The 19,695-nt window shown below is 38.3% G+C and overlaps 1 protein-coding gene across 1 annotated transcript; it reads right to left on the bottom strand.

Annotated features, from left to right (window-relative positions):
* Window positions 1-6,765: 6,765 nt before the first annotated feature.
* LOC131223533 (protein argonaute MEL1-like) lies at window positions 6,766-16,534 on the bottom strand. The gene is made up of 22 exons (XM_058218978.1): window positions 16,002-16,534; window positions 13,281-13,498; window positions 12,978-13,127; window positions 12,761-12,894; window positions 12,384-12,493; window positions 11,934-12,040; window positions 11,460-11,598; window positions 11,229-11,345; window positions 10,952-11,059; window positions 10,811-10,882; window positions 9,991-10,110; window positions 9,740-9,908; window positions 9,542-9,663; window positions 9,006-9,143; window positions 8,785-8,927; window positions 8,635-8,697; window positions 8,459-8,522; window positions 8,199-8,334; window positions 8,018-8,091; window positions 7,826-7,920; window positions 7,297-7,328; window positions 6,766-7,195 (listed from the first exon to the last, which is right to left on the bottom strand). Exons 1-22 carry the CDS (start codon window positions 16,413-16,415, stop codon window positions 7,017-7,019), a joined length of 2,904 nt encoding a protein of 967 aa, XP_058074961.1. The 5' UTR covers window positions 16,416-16,534; the 3' UTR covers window positions 6,766-7,016.
* Between the last annotated feature and the right edge of the window lie 3,161 nt (window positions 16,535-19,695).

The following is a 19,695-nucleotide window of genomic DNA, read 5'->3' on the forward strand; positions in this document are numbered from 1 at the left end:
AAGTCACCGGCTCGACCCTTTTATTAAACTTAGCAATCTTGACAACCAATGACTAGTAAAGCCAATCAGAAGCCCACTAATTATGCCAACAAAGATCTCAACCGTTCAAAAAAGTTAGTGGCACTAAAATTAGGCCATGTGAAAACATGATTTTACAAAAAAAAAAAAAAAAAAAAGTCCCCCACCATTTTAATTATGGACAAATAATATCATAGAACGTTCGAATTTTCTTTTTGAATGGTTGGGATCTCTTTACAGATAAGGAGAATGTTAATGGCCGGTCCATGATGTGCCCTGCCTCCTCAAAAGGTCGGTTCTAAAATGTTCTGAGTGGCCAAGCTGCCTAAGCATGCCTCACTTTAGTAGTCATGTGGGGAGATGTACCATGGTTCTTTTGGCTTTACCATATCAGCTCTCATTCTTTTGTAATACATTGAAGTAAGAAGAACTATGATACTATTGCAGAGTAGGAATGTCTGTACTCATGAATTCAAAATTGTATGTGTTAAATGCATCATATTATTCTACCCTTCTAAACTATAGGCCTCACTTCAGATGTATTATAACCAAAGATTACACTAGAATAATGTTCCTATGGACAAATGATGTATACCTAGTTGTTCTAATTTAACAAACATATGTTAAGTAGTTTGAGATTAAGATTTTTCAACCACTCAAAAATTTAGATTATCATTTATCTAAAGGGGTCTATGGCTTTGGACCGTTTGATTCAAGTTTGATGTAGTTCATGGCTAGATCAGTTTACATTTTTTAGTACATGAGTATGAAAAAAGTATGTTTAATAACTTACCAAAAGTAAAAGATGCCTTTGGACCAAGCCACCAGCTCAACACTTTCCATAAAATTCTACCGGTTTTGACCAACAAGGACTCTTGAAGCTAATCTGTAGTCCACTAATTGTGACTATTCAAGGAGGTCGGTGGCACAAAAATTAGGCTATGTGAAGGCATGATATACAAAAATCAACTCCTACCATTTTATTTATTAACAAATAAAACCATAAAATGATAAATGGTTTTACATTCAAGTTCACTTTTTGAATGGTAGGGATCTCTTTACAAACAACAAAAAAAAAAAGAAAAAAAGAGGATGTTAATGGGTGGCCTACAATGTGCCCTAGCTCCTCGAAACGTAGGTTCTAAAATGTTCTGTGTGGCTTAACTGGAGGACTATAGCTCACTTTGGTGTTCCCATGGAGAGATGTCTCATTCTTTTGGCTTTACTCTACCATTTTTGGTTCTTTTCATACATTGAAGGGAGAATAACTTTTATGCTATTACAGAGTGTGAATGTTCGTACTCATGCGCTTGAAATTATATTTGTGCTAAATAAGTTATATTATTTCATCAATCTTCAGATATATTATAACCAAAGATTATATCGGAATAGCATTTTTGTAGAGAGATGATATTGTGAATACTCTTGCATGAGTGGGTGCCCTCATTTTCTTCTCTCTCTTATGTAGATAAGGTGTGATATTGCCTTAGATGTAAAAATATATATAGCTTGGAGTCACTTGTAGCCAAATAAAGATTAAAATCTACTGGAAATTAAAAAATCATAAAATCATAGAAGGGCTGAGGAATCATGATATTTTTCCACTCGAGTGACTGTTATTGTTGGTTTATGGCTATTGATTCCACGTTAGAGCCTTGATTATGGAAAATGAAAGGGGTTAGACACCCTTTTTCTACCTGCATGATGTGTGATATCTACTTTACAGGATTTAAAATTTTTTAAAGGTTTGGTAAAATTTTGGCACTTCTACAATTGGCCTTGCTTTAAGAAAACTCATGAAGTCTAGGATGGCAAAAGGAAAAGAGAGAACTAGGCTTGCTTCAAAAAAATGGAGGCTTCAAGCAAGCAAATAAAGTAAAAATATTGTCATAATCATACTTCACGGAGTTTAAGATTCTAAGCAAGTAGAATTTAAAAAAAGGGGGCACCTAACTGTGTCAAGGGAGAAATCAAGCTTAAGAAATAGCTAATGGTCTTTATTTTTTATTTTTTATTTTTATTTTTTTAATTTTCTACACATGCCCACACACTCACGCCGTAGTGAAGTTTCACCACCTATGGATACTCGAACCTTTGACCGGGTGTTGAAACTCCTGAGAGTCTACCACCGGAGCAAGAGTAAGGATCCAGCTAATAGTCTTATCAAGACACAAATATATAACTCCCCATGAATTTTAATTGTGTTTATATTCATCATTATAGTAATCTTTGCAGAATTTGAGATTCCAAGCAAGCAAATAAAATAAAAAAGATGCAAGTAAAAGAGAATATAACAGAAAAAGAGTAATGATATAAATGTTGCGAATATGTAGAGTAGTATGTTATTTGTATTTTGTTGGGATGTGAGAAGGGAAATGGGATTCTGGACCCAATTTTTTGCAAAAGGGGTGGTCAAATATTTTCAATCCCAGGTCTTCTTTGGACTTCAATGGTTCCTTCTACTAGTTAGCATGCTTTTTTGGGTTCGACATCTTGTCAACACTTTCAAGAATTTTTGGGCTTTCATGAAACTTTAATGGCATGTTTGGCTGGACAGGTCCCATGGGATTAGGAGGGATGGGATGGTAAAATCCCGGGATATACCAAACGAGCCAAACAGACCCAATGAACTTGTCCCGGTATATAGCAAACTCATGGATCTTAAACCAATCCACTAACATCACCATCATTACCTTAAAATTGATCCCATCCCTCCTAATCCCGTTCAATCATTCCTGGGGCGTGTTTGGTTGGACGGATTGAAAGGGATTGGAAGGTAAAATCCCGGGATATGCCGGGCGTGCCAAACAGACTCGGTGAACTTGTCCCCGGATATAGCAATCCCATGGATCTTAAACCAATCCACTGACACCACCATCATTACCTTAAAATCCATCCCATCCCTCCTAATTCCTCTTAATCCGCCGGGCCAAATAGGTCCTAAAGGGTTGAAGAGGCTATTCCCTAAGTCGTATGATGACCCTCTCCCTCACAGATGTTGTGCGGGATATATATAGACCTCCACTGTTAGCTAGTGCCGGTCAACAGTGACATATCCACCTACTTCATGATTTCACTTCTCTGAGAGTTAGGTAATAATTATATTCGGTAAAAGTAAGCTAAGTGGACCATCAGCTGGCCATATGCCAGGGTCCATTTTATCTTTTTCTACGTGCGTCTTGTCATGTACAGAGGGTATATATTCTGTATCCTGGAGGGTCTAGATCGTCTATGATCTGGCTGGTCTAGTTTGAGGTCTGCCGATCGGGTCCATTGGTTGTTTTCGGAAGGTGTCAAGGGCCCTTTCAACCTAACTTAGACTATTGATGCTTCGTGGGTATGCTAGAGATAGTGGTTGTTTTCGGAAGGTGTCAAGGGCCCTTTCAACCTAACTTAGACTATTGATGCTTCGTGGGTATGCTAGAGATAGTTTTATCTAAGGGATGCGTGACCAATGTTTCTGGAGAGTCTGGGAAAGCGGCTAATATTTTGTTTGTCAGGTTACGGATTCACTGATCAAGTCTATTGGTTTTGTTTCCAAGATGTACCAAGGCCCATTACTATAAAACTCATTTAGGTTTTTTAATAGTTTCCAAATCACCCAGAGACAGTTTCTGAAAAGTAGTTTATACTTGTTTTTTAGGTGGCGTGTCTACACATATATACCAAATAGACGGTTATAAGAAAAGCATGTAATGATTCCAATTCAATAAACAAATTTTAAATAGTTAGAGATATAGATTTTTCAAACATCGAAAGTTTAAATTATCATGTATCTAAAATAGGTCCAAGGATTTGGATGGTTTGATTTGAGTTGGATGTGGTTTATTATTAAGCCACTTTGGGTCCTTACTCTTGCTCGGGTGGTAGACTCCTAGGAGTTTCAACTCCCGCTCAAGGGTTCGAGTACCCATAGGTGGTGAAATTCCACTAGCATGAGTGTGTGGGGGTGTGTGTGCTTGTGGAAAAAAAAGAAAAAGAAAGCCACCACTCACATTATCCTTGAAACTCAGCATGGCCTTGACCACCGAGGACTACTAAGCTAATTTGTAGCTCACTAGTTGTGCCATTGATGATCTCAACCGTCTAAAGGGGTTAGTGGCACTAAATTAGGCTATGTGAAAGCATGATTTTATAAAAAAAATAACCAAAATCAACTTATTTACTAATGGATGAAATCGTAGAATGATTAATTATTTTACATTCAACTTCACTTTTAAATGGTCGGGATCTCTTTACAGAGAATGAGGATGTTAATGCTTGGTCCATGATGTACCCTACCTCCTCAAAAAGTAGTTTCTAGGGATTTTGCGTCATATAGACCCAATGTACTATCCACGTTTTTTCATTAGAGCGAAACAAACCTTAAGTATCAAATTAGACCATGTGTTATATGGACGAATTCAGAAAGACGAAAATATCTCTATTTTTTTTAGCTGTTTTACCCTGAGAGGCAAAAGTATTTCGTCAAAAAAATTAACATCTATATCCTAAAAATCGCGTTTGGTCAGATAAATTTTTGGGCGGAGAAGAAAAAAAAAGCATTGTACGAACTCGTCTACAATGTTAATTTTTTCTTTCTAAAATATTTTATATGGCTCAAACAGGGGACCATGACTCGCGTTAGGAGTCTTGTGAAGAGATGTCTCATGGTTCTTTCAGTTCTACTGTATCATCTCTAGTTTTTTTTTTTTTTAAATAATTATTATCATTGTAAATCACTGAAGTTAGAATAGCCTTCGTACCATTATAAAGTATCGATGTAATTCATGCTTATGTGCTTAAAGTTTTATTTGTGTCAAATATGTCAGATTATTCAGTGATCTACTTTGTATGCCTTAGTTTGGATGTATTATGACCAAAGATCAAATTAGAATATTGTCCTTATGGACAAATGATACATGCCTAATGGACGGCTATAATGAAAAGCATATAGTGGTTCCAATTAAACAAATAAATGTTAATTAGTCAAATATTAAGAATTTTCATATACTATTCTAAAAAATTTCGTGCAAGAGTAGGTACACGGGTGCTCACATTCACACATGTAAGTTTAATTTTAGATTTCATTATGCACACACATGCACACATTGATGCACATAATGAGCTATATATCACAATTTACTTGATTAACACTAAATTCAACATATGAAACTACTATTCATAAATAAATTTAGCTATCCAACTATTAATTCTGATTATATACCATCACATCATTATAAAATCAATAACGGGCACAATTGGGATGTTTTCATCCAATCATCTAGAACCTCTCATTTTGACCCCAAGTACATAGATGCCTGTTTTACATCATTGAAGTCCTTTTTCTAATGGCTGTACACCCATCTATGTTCGGTTCAAGTTTTCTGTGATGTACGTGTATATAAAATACACTATCCTTTGGAATACCTATTTTTAGGAATCTGATTGCGATGAAATTTCAAATAATTCTTAGCAAGTCCAATGGAGCTGTATGTTATCAATTTTGGGACTTAACTCACGAGACCTACCATCCATTGCATTTCACATCTATCTGTTGGATGACCCACCTGAAAATCATCTGACGACCACCTTTATGATCCAGAAATGACCTCCAATGAATTCACTAGTGTATTTTACATATTAGGCCCTGTCCAAATATATTTTCAGAGATCTCAGGTCATCTGAAGGAATCTTATGCAACCCACGGTTAAAAAAAGATTTAAAGAGTTCGAGTATAATATCCCCAAAATTTTCCTGTATAAGTATTTACAAGGGTGCACATTGACACGTGTAAGTTTAACTTTAGATCTCTTTGTACGCACACATGCACACATCGATGCACATCATGATTTATATATTACAATTTAGACTTATTTAAGTCTAAATCCAACCGATGAAAATATTCTTCATGAATAGATTAAGCTATCCAACTAATGATTCTGATTTTTAGACCCATACCTAAATTTTAGCGTGGCACCTAATGGATGAAGTGGATTTCACGTAAACATCGGTTTAGTCCCTACAAAACAGGCTCCCCTCTCCTATTGTTTCCCTTGGCGTGTGGCCCAACTGAATCATGAATCTGATTGTTTTGTGAGACAAACGGCTAAATTTCCATCGTGTGCATTACGTTGGGGCCACCAGTTCGAAGTAATCCCAGCCCCAACCACTCCATCAAAGCAACTTGGTATGTATGTGTGTATATATCAACAATCTAGATGGAAAATAAACGCTACAGAAACATTATTACAGTGATGGGGCGTGCAATCACCTCTGTTTCTTATAATATGATCCCCATGAGATTTGGATCTACTTCAAATTTAGGTTTGTGGACAAAAGATCTTGAAAAATGGATGGACGGCATTGATGTAGTATACATACATCAAGGTGGGCGAAGCATTGATACGGCCCATCCATCATGAGGGGCACACCATCCCACCATCTCAACTCATTTTGATTAAATGATCTTAAACCATCTGATTAATAAACTGGGAGATGGTGCAGTCAACAAGTATACAAGAAAGATCAAAGCCTTGATGTGGATAGTCCATGAGGGCCCACTTTGGATTGCCAGCTCATCTAAAATCACTTCGATTGCAAGATCTCATAAGGTTCTAACCACCCCTCCGTACTGTTATCCGGCAAAACGTAAGGTCCAGAAAGTGGAAATACCTCGTTTAAATCCGAATCTATGAGAGTTTTCAGCACAAGGGGACCCACAGTGAGGCCCATCATATCAATTATTGTTGGAGAACAGACAGCAAATGAATCACAACAAGAATAGCTCATCTGATTCCTATTAGCAAAAAGGCATTGTCAGGGTGGAACAAAAACCAAGAAAACGTTTCCGCCTGTAACTCATCACAGACACTCTCCAGTTTGAAAAAGGAGAACGAAAAAAGCATCCTGGGTGTGAGGAAGGACCAACTATACTGTGCCATGTACACCATATATCCAAGAAGAATCAATTTCAATATCCACGTATGTCATGTCAAGATGAGTGAAGTAGTCATTTGTCAGCAGTAAAACATTACTTCCTTCACTGAGTCCTTGATTTGAGGCAGCGGGCGGACCTCTGTGCTCCGTTCCCTGGTGTTTCCACCAGCTGCTGATGTGGACCCACCATCTGATACATCACTTTCCATGTAGTACCTTGCACGAAATGCTGCCAAGTGAGCGTAGTATGCGGGAGGAACTGCAAAAATGTTAGGTTCCCAACATTTTAGATACATTGTATTACAAAAATTGGACAACCAAGAAACATGGGAGAATAAAGATAAGGAAATTTGAACAAACCTATGGACACTGAGCGAGTACATCGGGCATACCTGTGAGCATGGAACAGATACAATGTTCAATATAAAAGATAATGAAGGGATTGGAGAACAAACTCCCTATTGCAATTTCTTAAATTTCATAATGTATCCATCTGTATATGGGGGCCCATGGCATGGTGTTCCGAAACTAGATCCACTATGTCAATCCCAAATGGCATGAAATCAATCGTGTTTTAAAAAACCCCAACAGATTTCTAGACAGGCAACGTTCTGAAAAACCACCAAATGGGAAGACAACCCTTTGACATGATGGCCCACAGCAGGTCTTAACATCAAAAGGTTGTGTGACCCTTCAATTGGGGAGGCCCCACATGTACCAAACCCACACGGGCAAAATCTAAGAACAACAAATATATGGACTCCTGTAAGAGAGTGAATATGACCCTATAATTCATCCTACAGCAAACGAAAACATTTAAAATAAAAATAAAAATGCCCAAGCAATGTAAGTGTTTTAATTTGAGAAAGCATCAGAGGTGCATAATTACGTGTAGCAGAGATTGTTTGTTAGCTTTTGCAATGTATCTGCTGTGAACTTGTTCTCATCCCACAGAACATGATAGTGGGTGGGACGGCTTGTTCCCTGAAAATGCCATACAAGACAATAAAATAACAACATAAGACAACGATTCATCATGGCCAACAAGAACCATCGTGCTACCATTCGAACCAGCAGTTACCTGAATACCAGCATGGCTGCAGAGATAAAAATCAAACTCAATTGGGTGGCATATCTTCGTATCGACAACAGTTCCTAACCAAAACAGCCATTTATGCCAATATAACAAAACAAAGGCATGGGAACCATCTTAAGAATTTAAAAAGAAAAAAGAAAAAAAGAAGACTGACAGCTTGACATACCAGGTAAGATGTTACCACTCCTGTCAGTTGAATTACGGTCCCTATGGTCTGCAGGGAAAAGTCGTGTGTGGTGTCTCTTTTGCACTACCACAAATGTCACCGGTGGAACATATCCTTCCTCCAATGAAACACAGGCCTGTAAGGTGGAATATTGAACATAGAAATGGCACCATTACAAAGTTTTCATATGACTAAATTTATATAAAAAGAAAACTGTTATAGAAGGACAATGCAACTTGAACCCTAGCATGGAAAATCACCTTCCTAATTGCATCCAACTCATAAAGCAAAACTTGACTGAACTGGCCTTCGCTCACACCATCCCTGCAAAACTCCAAATCATGAGCCAAAATACCAAACAGTTTCTCATCCAAGAAAAACCACGACTAAATCATAATATTCGTACTCTACAGAGACTCCCAAGGTGAAGAATTACCTATAGAATATGATGCGATGAGGCTTCTGTCCCGTTGCTCGCCTGAATGCAATCAGTTGTTCTCTGACAAATACCATAGATATTCTTTAAACACTGAATTCAAACACTTGCACCAACAATCATATAAATACAGAGGAGAAAAAGACTTACCGGATCATCCCTTTGTTCATAGAACCTCTCTGAGGATCCTGCACAACTTGAAACAGATCTCTTATCAGCTCCTGCCGATGCGGCTGTGCCGAGACCAAACCCCGGTACTTGGTGACCTCTGGCCAATCCATTGAAGCTACAACCTACAATGCACATCAAAGATGGATAAAAATCAAGTGTAACCCATAATAAATGAAAATTAATAACCAAATATATCATACTGCCGCAATTGACGGGCTGGAATCCTCTCCTGGAGATGGATGCGTGACATCAGCACCAAATATTATCGTGGGAACATCAGTTACTTTATGAATACGACCCGCAAGGGCATCAGCTAGCACTGTGTTGCGACCTCCAACCTTTTACAATAAATAACAAGCACACCAAATTATAACATTTATTCATGAATAATATAGGGCCATAACAATCTGTAACACAATTTTTATAAAAATAAAAATAAAAAATAAAAAAGAATGAAAGGAAGAAAAAAAAAAAAAAAGGACAGGTATGCTCATTCTCACTGTTGGAGGATATTTAGAAGAAAAGGATAATGGAAGTTTCACAGACCATTCTTCATTTCTTTTTTCTCCAGAAAATCCCCCAATCAAAGGCTTATGAGTTGTCTAATTTGTGATATGGCATTTGCCACTTGTAGGAAAGTTGTGGCTGCTTAGAAGGCTACTTAAAAAGAGGCAAAAGAACAAAGGAAGAAACACATCAGACATTCAAAGTTCAACAACTTCAAATAATCACAAACCTTGACATTAATTTTTAAGGCAACATTTTCAAGATACTGTTTATTGACTCTGGATGCCTGTCTCGGTTGGCAACACTGCGACACTATGCCCAACTCCGTTTCGCAGACACGTTTTATCTTTCCTGCAAAATCAGAAAACAAAATGCTTTAGTTGATCCATTCCATCTCTCTAGGATTTAGGGTCTTGTCTGCACTCACCATATGAACCACTCATGTCAGGTAAAATGATAATAAGCAATTGGAGATGTTTCTTCTTATCTCCACTTTGTAGGTTTGCAGTGGCTTGTTTGTGTACATCCATCAGAGCCATCTCAATCCTATTAGGGCGATCTGCGCGGATGGGCACCAATGGATTGGGGCTGAATGTCTACCAAAGAGAATGAAGAACTTTAGGGAGCATGCGATGATGCTAATGACTATATTCAAATATAAAAGTCAGAACTCAATACCATTCCTATATTTCGACACATGCCAACCAGTTCGTGGCAAAATGTATGAACTGCATCTGGAGGCAGACGTGAGAAGTTTATGCATGTCCAGTATTCGACATTGCCACCATTAACCATTTTCTGCACACATGCCAGTACAACAAAATTCAAGAGTTAGCTAGCAACAGGAGGAAATCTTCAAATGCTCTGACAAAGATATGTGATACGTGCACAGAAGTTGTTAGTTTATGCTTGAATGTGCGAATCAAGCATGTTTACAATTTGATTGCATGCTTGTTGAAAATGGATGTTTGCACAGAACATTTAGCAATAATAATAGTAAAACACTAAAATCACAGTGTCAGAACAAGCAGACACCCCAAAATTAATGTCCGGCAAGATGCCATGGCAGTGTAAATGCATGCATGATGATATGAGCATTGAATGAATAGATCTGTGAAACAGTTAATCAAAGGAGATGCAGCCATCTTGAGACACAAACACTGATCATCTACAAACAATTATAAAAGCTACATCATTTCCTATGGCCTGAGAATTTTAGTTTCTAATTGCGCCATTGAAACTGCATATAGGCTTCGAAGGTCAAATGCCTACTAAAAGGAGTTTTGTAAGTTACAATGCAGAGGTTCTAGTGGAATGGACACTTTCAACTACAAAGGCTTCATGGCATCAGTGGAGTTGGAGCCTTACAATCAATGACTCCAGTACAGCCACAGCATCTCAAGCATGTTAATGGAATTAACAAGAGAGAAATCTGTTCCTAAGGTCATGATAACATTTTAAATGACAAAATATGCAAGAAGGCAAGTTTAGAATCAACCTTGTTGATCATGTTCCATTGCCCCACTCGAGGATGGCAGTTTGCCTCCCGCCCACTAGCATGATACTTGAGCTGAAACAACCAATAGAACCATAAGCATGCCCATGATTATCAGATAAATACTTCGAATCAAATAATCACCTCAGGAGGTGGCAAAACACGAGCATCAACAGAAACAAGTCTGTCTTGAACTTGAATCCCAAACTCCTGTGCATACTGATCCCTGTTGTAATTGTTGCGCACAACCATCTGCAATGGAATGAGCTCCAAGAATCAAGAATAAACAGATGCAAGTCCTAATTTCCAGGAATAACTTAAAATTAACAAAAAAAAGGTCCTTATATCTAACTGGCTGATTGCTGTGGCCCCATCTCAATATAAAGTTGATTTTCCCAGTTACAAAATTGAGAGCCTGTACCTCATGGATGTTCCTCTCCCTGTCAGCAGGACGTTGACAAGCAGCCCTCAAGATGGCAGTAACCTGCCGCTCATTCAATTTCCTTGAGTATCGCTGCCCTTCAACAATTTGACAAACCTGACAGCATATAATCATTCATGATGTCAAAAACAAAAATTTGACACATGCATGCAACAATGCAGAGTACAGAAAAAGCAAAGTGATGATTTTAGGACAATAGTGGCCTTATACCTCCATAGGTAAGTATGTTGGCCTGGCATCACTGCCAACTTGAAGACATGGCAACAAAATCTTGCGGAGGACAACTCTGTACTTCTCTTTGAAGTACTCAATGACAGAAATGGTATGCCCCTGGTCATCAATGGGAAATCTAAAAGGCACCAACAATGCTCATTATTTACAATGTACAAAATGAACCTCACACCAAACAGTAACAAGGATCACAATATCAGAATCATATCGTGTTGTCTCAGAAATGTAATACAATAAACATAGTGCACAATGCAACAAGACATTTATTTGAATCTTTTTTAAAGAAAGAATTTGTTTGATTCTTGAAAAAACATTTGAGGTTTATGCATAGTAACAAAATTTATATATCATCAATAAGTTATAATGAAATTCAAGCATTGCCTCTTTAAAAAAATGAATTTCAAGTATCATGATGGGAATATATCAAGCTGAATTTAAACAAACTATGCTTACGTCAGCTGGCTCATTGGCTGAGCAGTTATCCCTGAAATTCGATATTGTCTAGATGACTCCTTCCTGTGGGAGGCATAGACCTTTACTCCCCTCAAGGCCTTCTTTATCTGGCAAAACCAAACCATGTGTCAATGACACTAATGAGAAAAAGTTTCAAACAAAAGATCATGCTAACCAAAATGAAATCTCATTTACCAGTGAGAACAAGTTTCAAACAAAAGATGATGCTAAACAAAATGAAATGTCATTAACCGTATGATACAAATAAGAGCATATCTATAACTCCCATTAAGCTATTGTTTGGTTGCACCGAATAAAATGAAAATTTGCAACACAGTAGAGACTAATTAATCATGAATTTCATGATGTTTGGTTCAACCAAACAAACTCCTATAAAAATAATTCATTTTTCTTCACACAAAAAATAACAAATGCAGGTAGAAGTAATACCTTAACGCGGTCGGTATCAGATAACGGCCTTGTTGGATCTCGCAAATTGAGATACTGAGATACAAAATCTACAACTGGAATTGGTTCGTAAAATGACGTTGATGAGATATCTGTAGAAAGGAATAAATGTATGAGCAAAAGAGAGCAAACTACACAAAGATAGCTTTGGAGAGAACAAATAAAATAAAATTAAAGAAGTTAATACCAGCATCATCAGTACAGGTGCCAAAACAGTCAGAAACAACAACAACAACAATAATAATAATATTGTCTGTTAACTTCTTAAAAAATTTATATGTAATATGGGCAAAACACCAGATTACATAAATCAATCAGAACTTGGACATGAGAAAACTGGAGTTCAGCAAACAAAGTACCAATGTTCAGCGAAAGCCCCATCTGTGTAGGGCGGATGCTCTGATAGAATCCCCTCCAACACTCCAAACCATCACCTAGAGAACTTTTTTGACCCAACTCAGGAGAGAAAAAAGATCTTTGCACGGGAGTATAACTGTAACCATCAAAGGCAGACAAAAGTTCATAACAATTCATATTGAGTGGTTATATCAAAAGTAGAGGGCAGCAAATAATTACTTGAATGAAGGCGATTCTCTTAGCACCACATCAAGCACTTGTATTGTCTCCTGTGGTGCATCCAACTGTCTAGCTCGCAAAAACTGCTTCAGATGGTGCAGATCAGCTCGAGCAGCAAACTTAATTGCCACCTTAAACTCTCTCTCCCTTCTACATTTTCAAACAAACTTAAAATAACCATCAAGATAAAAACAACAGGAACAGAAACCACAATTTAAGTGTTTTTTTAGGAATGTCAAGAGAAACCATAGGAAAATATGTAAAACAGTAGTCAGAAGAGAGAACGAGGCTTGACTAACAAACCTGGTCGTTGAACTAGTGGAACCTGTCTTATCTTTGTCGACCAACTTGATGACAAATTCTTTCGAGTCAAATGGCAAAGGCCCAGCAGTGTACAGGCTCTTTCTACCATCATAAACAGGCTTTCTTCTACCCAAATGTGATTCCTTATAGGTTGCTACGAGCTGTTGGATGATGGCACGATTTGTGGCTCGGGATGCAACCTCCGGAGAAACAGAAACCTAGCTCATTTGTTTCAGAAACAGAAAATACAGCAAAACTATCAACATAAAGCAAAATTTGAATCCAATATCTACAAGAATAAACTTGGGGATTTTAAAGGAATCCAATCTCCCTCAGAAATGCAGACAGAAACTTATCATTTAACAACAAGCAAGATACAAGAACCATCTACTCTCAAACACAATTCTACCCCTTCAAAACATCAATAGACAGAGAGAGACAATTAACGGATGATGCAGGTAATAAAAGTTTCCCATCCAAATGTGCAGTTTATAAATGCGAACAGATTGACATATTGTACATGAGAATATTTATGTTTTGAACATTTGTCATAGAGAGCAGTAAGTCCTACATGGCAAAACTAGAACTAAAACAGTTTCTGGGACTGAATTGCACTTTCTGCTACCCAAGCCATGTCAGACTTCTCCCATTTCCAATGTTGTGATCTCTAGTTTTGGCACTACCTAATGCAGATCATCATTGTTATCCACCAAGGAGTGACCACCATGAGCCCTTCCGTCCTCCCACAAGTATCTAACTATGTATGCAGCTACACTTGCAAACCTGGCATCCGTGGGACATCAAATGGGCCATACATGAGGTGGAGCCAATGGTGCGATTAACCTAGTGGGCCATAGAAGCCATCCATTTCAACTCATCAAGTGGTCCACATATGTACAAAATAACAGTTAGATTAATAAAAATGCCATTCATAGATATTCAGCAAATATCTATGCAGTCACACTTGCCAACCTGGCATCTGTGGGACATCAAATGAGCCATACATGAGGTGGGGAAAACAATGCAGTCAACCTAGTGGGCCATGTAAGTCATCCATTTCAGCTCATCCAGTGGTCCATATGTACAAAAATAATAGTTAGAAAAATAAAAATGCCATTCACGTATATTCAACAAGCATTAACGAGTGGAACATCCGCATTATTGGGCCAGGAAATAGCCAAGTCATCCCTTTCACTGTTGGCACGTGTGAACACATGTAGAGCTGAGTTATTCACATAGCAAACATCTTATCACCAAACAAGCTAAGAAATAAAACGAATCCTAAAGAGCAAATAAGTAACAAGATACCAAAGGAGAAACATCATCTATATTTAACTAAGAATTTAAGTTAGGGCAAAAGGCAAAAGAGAACGTAAACAAAACCTCTTTTAGCTCAGTCTAGAAGAAAATAATTTACAGATTTTATGACGTCAACTCAGTGGAATTCCTAATAAAAATAAAAACTAAAAGTAAATCAAGCTGCAGTAATCATGTTGATAAGAAAGAGCTGGTTTCTAGATTCCAAAATCACAACCTACTTTTCCCATCTCGATAAATGACAATGAGCCAATCGCAGCCTAAGCAAATGACAAGGAAAGAAATGCACGAATATCAGATATATATCAATGAATTTCACGAATATCAGATCTATATCAATGAATTTTTCCTCTTTGGAAAACATTGAAACCACACAAGGGCTCAACCTTTAACTGAAAGGAGTCCACATGTGTTATTAGCTCTGGATAACTAAATAAGATGGTGATCGAAGTAAAAGGGGGAAATGTTAGGGAAAAAAAAAACAAAACAAAAAAAAAGAGTAGGCATTGAGGTATAGACAATAAAAACAGAGCACTAAACAAATAAACCAATACAGAAAAAAAATGCATATATAAATCCATTAAAATAATCTAAAGTAAAAAAAAAAAACAAAAACAAAAAAGAACAGACAAACATAAAGAACATTATCAAGTCGTATTTGCAGAAATAATAGAGAAAATGCATTAAAAAAAATACTAATATGCAACCGATTATTCCAAGCTTTAACATCTCACTCAAGAAAAAGGCAAGGATCTATAGCAGGAACAGCTGCAATGGGAATAAAAGGCTTGGATGGGAGAAGATAACATACTAAGAATGAATGCAAAGCTAATTACAGCGAGCTTTGGAATCACCAAAACAAGAACAAAGATCGCAAGGGAAATTTTCTAGAACGATCCAAAACGGAAAATCAAAACGAAAGAAGATTAAAAAACAAAAAACAAAAACAAAGAACAGAGATGCAAAGGAAATACCAAAATGATCCGAAAAGGGAAAAAAAACAAAGAGATACAAGAAAAATCGGAGAAGATCAAGCACTTGAACAATCGAAAAGGGAGAAAATCGAATAAGACAAAGTACATTGGGATCTTAACAAAGAGAAATAAAAACACAGAAAAATAGATACAAACGAAATCATCAAAAAAAAAAACGCTGAGGGATTTAAGAAACGGGGTAGACATATATAAGATCTCAAACTAAGAACACGATTAGAAGCATTTAGGAGAAATGCATTAAGATCAAAGCCATTTTCAAGCCATAGATAGCATCAAACAAGCCATGCAAAAAACTACATATCAAAACACAAAAACAAAGGATCGATGGAAATATCAGATATATCAGGTAAGAAGAACCAGATCCGAACCGAAAATCAGATGAAATACTTTAAACGGAGGGAAATCTCACATCATAGTGGCATAGGTCCTTGTCCTCAGCTATATCGACAAGGAAGTGGTTCGCACGGACCACGCACTTTGAGCCGAGAGTTCCGAAATCGGGCCGAGCGGGGAATCGGATCGCCTTCGTCGATGATGGTGGCGGCAGCTGCTGCGCCAGTGCTGGCGCTGGCGCGGGGGCGGGCGCCGTCGACGGTGCTGGCGTAGAACGTTCCTCCAAGGAAACACGCCGCTCGGAATCGCGGCTTACAGAGGAAGACGCAGATGCTGCAGCTGGAGCTGCTGATGCAGATGGCGATGGTCGCTGCTGCTGCTGAGGAGGAGGAGCGCCTCTACCTCCTCCGCCGCGGCCACCTCTTCCACCTCTCTGAGATGGAGATGGCGCTGGAGTAGCTCTTTGCCCGCTGCTTCCGCGCCTCGACATGGTTGCGTTTCAGAGAAAAGAAGGAGAAATGGAGGAAAGAACGAAGGAGGAGTCTTCTTTCGGTCCTTTTCTCTTTCAAAGGCGGGAATAAGGTTTGTTGTTGTGGGAGTGAAAGATAGCGAGTGAGGGGAAGGTATTTTATAGAAGGAGAATGATACAGTACATTCAGCTTACCGAAATTTAGTAGATCCATCTCCTAAACTTAATAGATGTGAGAAATCTAGACCATTCATCTAATTTTTAACACTGTCGATTGAGAATGGAAAAAAATCACACGGCGATAATGATCCAAGGACTTAATACAACGGAATTTTAATGGACGGTTCTTAGACTCTCAAAGGGAATGTGGTGAAATGTAACGTGGTTTTGTAACGGCGTCTGATCAAAAAGAGAAGGTCGGCTGATGGATGGTCCTGATTGGAATATTCCGCTGCCAGGTGTACGGTGGGGAGATGGTTCCATAGTAAGCGGTTTCTTTTGCCTCTTCGGGAAGACGATGGGACCCGCAGTGTTACTGCTACGGACTTTTCATGTCCCGGTAATGACGGCCTTACCTTCTCGTTAGTCGTGGAAACGTGATCGGAGCTGTTGTACCCGACGACCTCGGGTCCAGCGATGTGGGTGGGACCTAACCGTGAGGCCCACCTAGATGTATACGTTTTATATTTACCTATATGTATAGGTTTTATATATAGGCCGTCCATCTTTTTTAAAGCTTAATTTAGCACATGGTCCCATAAATTAAGCAGATAAAAATCTCAAGTGAACTACACCATAAGAAATTAGTCATTAATGCCTACCATTGAAAGATTCTTAGGGTCCTCCGAAATTTTTATTTCCCATCAAACGTGTCGCAAAGGTTGCGAGAAAAAATAAAAATAAAAATCAGCTTAGTTCAAAACTTTTGTGGCCCACATTAACCTTTTAATGATCAATCATCACTGTTTCTTGTAATGTGGTCCACATTTGATTAGGATCTTCTTCATTTTTAAAACATGCCTTAGAGTGAGCTGAAAAAATAAAAAGACAAAATGGATATGCGATGCGCACGTCTATGATAAATCTATTGTCATGTTCGTCTGGTTGTAGGGAGGTAAAGACGCTCTTGCCCCGTTTCATTTTCGTATTGGCCAGATGCCCCTCAGTCGGATGAACTCAGGGTCTGCTTGGGCAGTGGGATTAGAAGGGATTAGGTGGGATGGGATTCATCTGATCTTGTGCCAATTCCACTCCATGTTTGGGAAGAATGGGAAAGCTTGGATTTACATTAAATGGAATTGCATGGGATCTTGTGCCCATTTCACTCAATGTTTAGCAAGTTGTGTAGGTCCCACCATGATGTGTGGACTATATCCACACCGTCCACCCATTAATTGAGATTATTTTAAAGCATGGGCTAAAAAATCAGGTAAATCTAAAGATCAAGTGGACCCCACCATAGAAAGCAACGGGGATTGAATACTTATCATTGAAAACTTCTTTGGGGCCACATAAGTTTTAGATCTATCTCATTTTTAGGCCCATGATATAAAATGAGGTTACAAAACAAATGAACGGTTTAGTTATAACACATGTGTGTTATTCTCAATAATTTCAAATGATAGTGAGTATATTCATTCAATATACCACTTTATTATCAACAAAGCATGGCATTAATTTTTTCCCATGGTATCAGGAGATATAGGTAATAATTATGTTTTTTGAATCCTATCCCACCTAATCCCTTCTAATCCCACCTCCCAAACAGACCCTCAGCGTCTGGCGGACGCTACGTGTGTGTAACCCACCTCATAGGAATACAGTGGAACCCCAAGTTTTTGTGAGGCCTAGTTTAATGTTTGTGTTACATCCGTTCATCCGTTTCTCCAACTCATTTTAGAACTTGTGTGTAACCCACCTCATAAGGTGATTTCAACATTGACGGATGTAAACTACAAATTTTAACTTAGTAAAAGACCTTCGTGGCTCTTAAAAAAGGTTTCAAGGGCCGGTGTTCGATCCCAGTTGCTTTTTGCAGCTCGCTTCAGTTTTGAATCTCCATCCTAAATTGCGGAAGCTAAACAGAAGGAATATAAAACAAACATCCATCGAGCCTGAGGTTCTATGTAATTTTTATAGCCCGTGTGTTGCAAGTTCCACTTCCACCGTTATTCTGGCCAAAACCGGACGTTTACCTTCGTTAGTGGGACTGGGATTCGGTACTGACCCCTCCAATGCCAGGGTGGGTACTGGTTGGAGCAGTTCGTGCTCTGCGGGTCCTTCCATTTTTATCCATGCCATCCATCCATTTTGACGGATCCTTTTACAGCATAAGATTAAGAAAGAGGCAGATTCAAATATTTGGTGGACCACACCATGGGAAACAGTGATGATTGATTACCTACCATTAAAAACTACTTGGGGACTATAAATGCTTTGGATTAAGCTGGTATTTATATTTTCCCTTCATATGAGTCTGTCTTATCCAATCAACAAGTTGGAGGATGCGGATTGCCTACTACCCCCCAGAATGGGCAGGTCTATGGGCGGGCCCACTGTGATGTATCTGTACATCCAAGCCGTCTATCCCTTTTCTCAGATTGTTTTAAGGCATCAAAACAAAAAAGAAGCAGATCCAATGATCAAATGGACCACACCACAGATGACTCTTGCATTGCAACTGACATTTAATGCTTTATGCATTTTAATGCCAACCAACCTTATTATTTGGTGTGGTCCACTTGATCGTTAGATCTGCCTCAATTTTGTTTTGATGGCTTAAAATAATCGGAGAAAAGGGATTGACGGCTTGGATATACAGATACATCATGGTGGACCCGCACGCAATCGGCATCCCAAGTTGGACAGTGAGACTGGAGCTCCCTATTTTTGATCTAATGCCCTAAAATGAGCTAGCAAAACCAATAGTATAGATAAAATACATATATCATGGTAGGTCTATAAATCACTGACTAATACCAACATCGGTATTTGAGGGACTGTACTGAATTCAAAGGAAATGACAATGCGGCCAAACAACTTGTCTATTGCCTTCCAAGCTCCTCCAGGTGTGCCTCCCACCAATAATACATGTATGTAGAGGATTGTTTATTGAATATGAATGACTGCTTTATTAATCTCTTTTAATTCTTAACTGTCTACCTATCCCATTTATAAAGATAAGATTCAAGAATTGTTTATATGATTTGAAGACATTAACATTAAAGCCATATCCTAACAATGGATGGTTCATATTAAATAAAGCGCGGTCCACATTGCAAGAAATATAGGACAAAAGATT

This window comes from Magnolia sinica, chromosome 13, assembly GCF_029962835.1.
Source record: "Magnolia sinica isolate HGM2019 chromosome 13, MsV1, whole genome shotgun sequence".
NCBI classification, from domain to species: domain Eukaryota; kingdom Viridiplantae; phylum Streptophyta; class Magnoliopsida; order Magnoliales; family Magnoliaceae; genus Magnolia; species Magnolia sinica.

Coding starts and splice junctions, on each gene's coding strand:
- LOC131223533 (XM_058218978.1), bottom strand. CDS start 16,415: ATGTCGAGGCGCGGAAGCAGCGGGCAAAGAGCTACTCCAGCGCCATCT. Junction 12,494..12,760: donor GGGGCTTTCGCTGAACATTG/GTACTTTGTTTG, acceptor TCCTTTCTACAG/ATATCTCATCAACGTCATTT. Junction 7,196..7,296: donor TACTCGCTCAGTGTCCATAG/GTTTGTTCAAAT, acceptor ACATTTTTGCAG/TTCCTCCCGCATACTACGCT.